The sequence below is a fragment of the Vidua chalybeata genome, chromosome 5, assembly GCF_026979565.1.
Source record: "Vidua chalybeata isolate OUT-0048 chromosome 5, bVidCha1 merged haplotype, whole genome shotgun sequence".
NCBI lineage: Eukaryota > Metazoa > Chordata > Aves > Passeriformes > Viduidae > Vidua > Vidua chalybeata.
In genome coordinates, this window is record NC_071534.1 from 12,817,767 (window position 1) to 12,824,849 (window position 7,083).

Consider the following 7,083-nt stretch of genomic DNA (forward strand, 5'->3'; position numbering starts at 1 on the left):
GATCTTACACCAATGATTTTCAAGATATTCACATTTTGAATTTATAGGATAAGGTGTTAAGCACATGTTTCAGGTCCACACAAAATCCCTTCTGAAAGAACAACCTTTTCAGTTATAGAAAAGATGTAAGCAAAGAAAAAAAAATTGAAGTAAAATAAAGCTGTTGCTTCTTGATTTTAGTTAGAACAAGTTTCATTCCAGCAAAACTTGTATCTTGGCACTCTCACAGTACAAGAGTGGCGCTGCAATATCTTTATATGACAACAGCTTGAAGTAGTCGGAAACAAATCATGATGTCCAATGGGATTGGAGGTTGAATTTCATTTCCGTCCAGACGAAGGTATCGGAGGCGAGGGATGTTGCCATAATAACCGTAATCTTCTTCTAGGGCAATGGAAACTGGGCATATCTGAGTACCATTGACACCTGAAAATGTAGATCAACATGTTAGGTTATTTCCATGGGAAAAGTTCATGAAGATAAAATTCACTTAGGACACAAAGTAAACTTCCATTGATGTTAGCATGGGAGACTGTTACTTTTGTTTCCATTTAAATACTTTTGTTGACTGAAAACAAGCACCTTCATATAATGTGACCTGGATCAGTGAATCACATATTCCATGCTGCAATTATGAATAAAGGCCATTGGATGCATAATTTATCCTTGGGCAAAGGGGATACTGAGTTAGACAACTACATGGTAAGCCTTGAGAAATAGCTCTTTACACTCTGAGTGAGCAAGGCAAGATTACTTCTGAGGGGTTTTGAACATCTTATTTCAATGACAGTACATTAATTTTAGACTGATAATATTCCCCAATGAAAATCTTGCATTCAAAACAACAGCAGTATTGAATGAGAGGAACTTTTTGTATAGTCTTTTTAATTTTTAACATCTGTACTTTGTTCTCTGACATTATTAAGTGGATTTGGTTTTAATTGCAAAAATATAACATGTGCAATGGGATATTTTTTTCCTAATCTGAAAGCTAACAAATCCTCAAAATTCTACATATATCACGCATAATTTGTTTCTGTACAGATAAAATTTGAAACTATGGCTTCAATCATTACCCATATTCGGAAGTGTTGAATAGCTTGGGCTTTTTTGTCTCCTCTGCACTGTCACTTGACTAAAATGCTTTTTATATTTTGTCTTTAGTTGTTAAATAGTCAGGCAGCTGCTGCCCTATTTCAGCCTCAAAATGACCTCTAGAAAACACTGAAGTGGTGTTTGTTTATCAAAGATGTCAAATTCCTTTGACCAAATTATGATATTTTTTGATTGATCTAACTGCTTGAGGATCTGGGCCCCAGACTAACTGAAAAAAAAAGTGACTGGAGAATGTGTATGCAACAGATTTTTTTGAACAAATTTCTTTACTAAAAAAGAGATAGGAAAAAATTTCTTCCTTTATATTTAGCAATGATACCATGCACAAATCTTCTGACTACAATCCCCAAAATCAGAGAAATGTTGTGAAGTAAAAATAACAACATAACTTACTTTATTTTTCCCCATAACTTACTTTTTTTTTTTCCCTCCACTCTATTTTGAAAAACTGCCCAGATGTTTGCAACATCTTGGAAGTGGACTCTGTCATGGAAACTAGATTAATACATCCAGTTGGCCAAGGCCTGAAGCTTTTGTTGTATCCGTGATATCAAAATGTGTTTGCTTATCTTGTGAAAACTGATTAAAATTGGCAAAGCTTTTGGTATTCTTGGAAGAAACAAGCTACAACTTATCTCTATGTGTGAATTTACAACACAGAAAGCTTAAGAATTTTCATTACCAAGGCAGCTATTTAAAGTTTTGGGCGAATCAACACTATCTAGCAGAAAATATCTGCTTTGTTTGATCAGCACTACTGTTCATAGAGACAAGATGGCTTCAAGTGTATCCTAAATCTATGTCTTCTCTGACCAAAAACTATCTCACTGCACTCATTTTCACTGGGTTAGTTACTCCAGCCTTGAAGTGAGGCAGCAGTTATCTAACCACAGGCCACCTAGGAAGAAGTTATTTCCTGATTATGTGTGGTATTAATTGGTTTGGGTTTTATTGTTCTCTTTCCATAAACAGTAAATCCTACCCAAACTATCAGGGGAGTAAGAGCCTCTCTCTCTTTTTCTCTCTTTCAATACTCTTCATGGATATATTACTGAATTTTATTTAAGCAGGAGGGGTTTTGTACCTTCCAGAGGTACAATTCACCTTGCCATGATCCATGTAGAAGTTGAGTCAGCCTAAGTAAACAATTTAGACTCTCTGTATAAACTCTAGGGAAAGATGACTTCCAAAAGGGGACTGAAAGATCCTTAAGGTGGGATGAATTTCCCTATACAATTGTGTATCCCTTTCCATTGAGTAGGAGGTCTCAGACTCAATGGAAAGGGATACACAATTAAATTAGATTTAAAAATCTAGGATAGTTTATTCAAAGAAGATGAATTCCACCACTTGTCAACAGAATTGTTATGTCCTTTAATATTTAAACATGAAACCTAGAGCTGCTGTAAGGGAAAACTGCCAAAGAGGTTCTCATTAATGGCTAACACTACATGTCTGCTAAAGAAGTGCAGAAGATCTTTTTCCAGTAAAACTTACATTCTAGAAACAAAATTTAGATACATGGCCGAGGGATTTTTCCCTTTCTCTAAACGTGGAATAATATTAGCTCACAGTATCTATCTTGGCCTCCTGGTGTTCTTCCAGATGAACTTACTGTTTACTCCCTTTCATTTGTCCTTTGATAGCACTGTAATAATACCACCTGCTTACCCTTGCTCACTTGTTACATCATTTCATACTGTTTCTTAGCTTACTTTAACATTCTCTTTTCCATTCTTTAATAATTCACCAGAGCCTCACAAATGTATATCCCAGGTAAATGTGTAGGCATGTGTGTTTTAAAATGGCATAGAACAAATGTGTTGCAAATCTGTTAGAGCCATAATTAGTTTCGGACTTAAGTTGATTTTACTTCCAAAATTAGAATAGTTTTTTTCCTCTGTGTATGGAGATCCTTAGGAAAGGGATTACAGGTTAAATTCTTGTTCCACTGAGACAAATGATGAGGCTATCATTGGCTTTTCTGGGCTTCAGAAGAAGACCTTGTATCTTCATAAATGGTCTCCGGAGAAATAAGGCCATGCACTTATATGAAGAATTGATATTACAAAATAGCATACAATAAAACATAGGCAAATGGTATTTACATAGAAATGCTGATGTATGAACTCTTGGAATGACAACAGTGTAACTATGATTCACCAATAGAAAACAAAGCAGTGATTAGCAGTTGTGAAGGAACACCTGAGAATTAATGTTATAAAAAGGGCTTGTACTGCGCACATAAAAGTAAACCTTCAGCACAACTCTTTTGTGAAGAAACAAGATCAGGACTTTACAAATTTTTTTTTCAAACCTTTCATATTGATTTTCTTAAAATAATGAGTGATCTGGGTTTAAGAAGACGAAACCAAATTAACTGAACTAATGTCAGCTATTATTACTCTGGCCTGATGGAATTACATTCCTTGTTTGCAAACTTTTAAGATATTATCTATTAGAGCAATGTCTCATGGAGACAATGCCGTTATCCCTTACTTCTTGAACAATTATTCTATGTGGTAAAATACTCTTACATGATACCCAAGTTTCATTTAAGGTATCAGGTTGCAACTATTTTATATTCAGTTACTAAGAATTCCTTTTTTTTTTTTTTTGTTTTTTGGCTAAAGTCAGTTAGTCACAAGCCAACATGTGCTTAAGTTGACAGTGATTTTTGAAAAGTGGTAAAAGCATTAAGGAATACAAGATCTGTGGAAAAGCATCATGATTCACTTTCACAGGTCATGTGTCATTGGAATGTAAGGCTTGATTTTGTACGTACCACAAAACTTAATTTTCATGGACTTAAGCTTTGTCAAACTTACTCAGGGAAGGAAGAGGACCGGACAGCTCTTTAAATACTACTTAGATGCAAAACTGTTCTTAAACTGGACAGGCTACATTCCATTGATTTCATGTCCACTTGAAGTGACATAATAAAGTCTGCACCTGAGGCATTGCAGTGAAGCAATTCAAATAAATCCCTTAGTAACCAGGGGGCAATTAAATATGTTCAGAAATAATGTCTGCCATAAGCTTTAGCTCTAATTAACAGGTAGAAGTCTTGCAGGCCACTTAAATGTGTGCCAGTTATACAATTTTCTTTTTATTTATATGATTTCACATTTTTATTTTGCAAAACGCAGTGAATAAATATAAATTATCAAGAAGTATCTTCCTTTCATAGGTCTTTCTTTTGTGCAAAAGCCAAGTCACTATTTTTAGTATATCTTTGGACTACAGTGGCACAAAAAAGTGGTAAAGGACCATGTATTCAATTAAATCACCATGATGAGAAGATAAATATAGAAACTTGGCTACCTTCTGTGCAGTGGTGAATAAAAAGTCATCATTTTTATTTTGGCTTTTGGCATGAAACAAAATACTTACTGATTAGATACTTTCTTCATATAGAGTATGTAATGTCCCTGACCACCACACCCCCTCTATACCTGGATGAATTTGGAAACAGTCCTGGAAATGAAACTATTAAAACCAACAGGCTTTTGTTGCCTTGGGTACAAAGCCTTGTCTCATTTACACGAAATTGAAAACTTTTGAGGACATACATTTTAATAGAGCAAATATGCTGTAAAATCAGTAAAACACAAGAATATTTTGCTCAGAGAGGTGGTGGATGTCCCATCCCTGGCAAATTTCAAGGTCAGGCTGGACAGGGCTCTGAGAAACCTCATCAAATATCCCTGCTTATTGCAGGAAGGTTGGCATAAATGACCTCTAGAGGTCCTTTCCTTCCCAAATTATTCAATGATTCCATGATTTTAATCACTTTATCTCAAAGAGCATTTTTATAGTTAAGTAGACATTTAAAATGGATATGGTTTAAAGGGTTCCACACTGGTAATACACACTTACTTTTGATTTTGTTGTGATCAAGATGAAGGTGCTCAAGGTGAGCATTGATTGGTGGAATTTTAGTGAGCTGATTGTGAGACAGCTGTAGGTCTAGAATAGATGAAACATTAAACCCATTTGGAGGGATACCATCATCAGATAGTTTATTGTAGTTCAGCCTAAGGAAAGTCACTTTGGGTATTGCGCTGAAGTAGTTTTCTGGTATAACTTCGATGGAGTTGTTGTCCAAAAACAGCTGCAGTGTATTAGCTGGAATGCTTAAAGGCATTTTCTTGAGTGAATTTTTTGCTATGTTGAGCTGCATAAGGTTGTTGAGTCCTTGGAAGGTGTCACTTTGAAGAGCGCTGTCCAACAAACTGTTCTGGTGGAGGTCTAACATGGTAAGGTTTTCCAAGTGGCTGAAGACTCCTTCTGGGATTTTGGAGATTTTGTTTCTGGCTAGTCTTAGCTGTTCCAGACCCACTGGTAATGGGGCAGGGACCTCTTCCAATTCGTTATCTTCAAGGAATAAGTAAAGCAGTCTTTTCAGCTTGCTCAACACACCACTCTCAATTCCACCATTTGTGATCTTATTCTTGTTCAGATTTATCCATCTCAGATGAGTGGCATTTGCGAAAGGCTTCTCTGAAATTGTTTCAATTTGGTTGTTTTGAAGATAGAGGTACCAAATTCTGGCTGGAATTGGAGGTATTTCTTTAAGTCCTTTGTTGTCACAGTATAATGCATTGGGGAAGCTAGGAGGACAAAAGCACTCCTGTGGACACTCAGAAGTATAGCGAGACCAATGACCAGGATCCAGATCATCATAAACTTGTCTCACAGTTCGAGTCCACACAGAATTGACCAAGACTAAGAGCAAAAGGCTTGTACAGACTTTCAGAATCATGGTGTTAGCCTTGGAAGGGGAAAAAAACAATTAGCTGTTTCCCAATAAAACTCTCTAGCAGCATACTAGATAAACAAAACAGTTTTGCATATAAAATAATATTTCCTTTATAAACAGCCAAATTCTGTCATCTAGGGTATTATCCATCGTCTGTTAAGGAAAAACTGAAAAGTAATATAAAAGGTATATGTGCTAAATGTTGATAAATATTTTCCTGATTCAGCTTAGACTCCACATTGGCTACCAGTATAACTGGTGTTTATGCAAGTATCATTTCCAAAAATATGAAAATATTGATCATTTTTAGACAATAAATCACTACCTCTTTTAAATTTGTTGTAAGTTTTCCTGTACAGATCTATAATCTACATTATATAATGGTTAATCTTCAGAAAAGCTATCATTACCACAAAGATATAAATATTAGTGTATTCAGTGTTCCTCCTTTTAAAATTAATCATACCCTCTTCTCTTTTTTTGCTGTCTCTTAAATTATAATGGCATGTGGATCAGATTTTCCAGGGTCTTTTGTCTTCATTGAAAAGTGGAAGATCAAATAGTGTTTTAACAGCTGTTTGTTGGGCATGTTCTTAAAAGCTTGGAGGGAGTATGTTTGACTAATCCATTCCCCACCTCGTTCACTCTCTCATATCCAAAGTTACAAATTTCCTTCCCTAAAGCAAACAGATAAAACAAATGCCTGCTCTAAATGACACAAAAAATAGTCCTAACCAAATTCTATCCACAAAAAGCATGTCCTGACCAAACTATTCATATATATTTATGCATCTTTTAACTATTTTTCTTACTTAATTATTTGCTTTTTTTATCCTCTTCCACGATTATAATTATGAGCAAAATTATCACTGATAATTTACTCAGAAAGGAAATATTTGTGTAGCACAAAAACAGTGCCTTACAAACTCTGTTATCTTGCTTACTGGCTCATGGAGATTAACAAGTATTTTGCAATGCAGAGGCAAAAGACTGATAGCTGAAATTTCTGGTCAAAATTAGGAGGTTGATTTTGACAAAAATATTATTTAAATAAAAAGCAAGTTCCCTCATAGGATTAATGCATCAGTAAGGTTAAGAGCTCAGTTCAGTTGCTGCATATGATATATAGGAATTTAATAGTTTTCAACATTGTTATTAGTAGTAACAAGTGCAGAATCCTATAGCCTTTCCAGCCCCAGAAGCTG

General features: G+C 35.2%; 1 protein-coding gene across 1 annotated transcript; it reads right to left on the reverse strand.

The window, feature by feature from the left end:
- Positions 1–253: 253 nt before the first annotated feature.
- Positions 254–5,881, reverse strand: KERA (keratocan). Its single transcript, XM_053943816.1, has 2 exons — positions 4,996–5,881; positions 254–426 (listed from the first exon to the last, which is right to left on the reverse strand). Exons 1-2 carry the CDS (start codon positions 5,879–5,881, stop codon positions 254–256), a joined length of 1,059 nt encoding a protein of 352 aa, XP_053799791.1.
- Between the last annotated feature and the right edge of the window lie 1,202 nt (positions 5,882–7,083).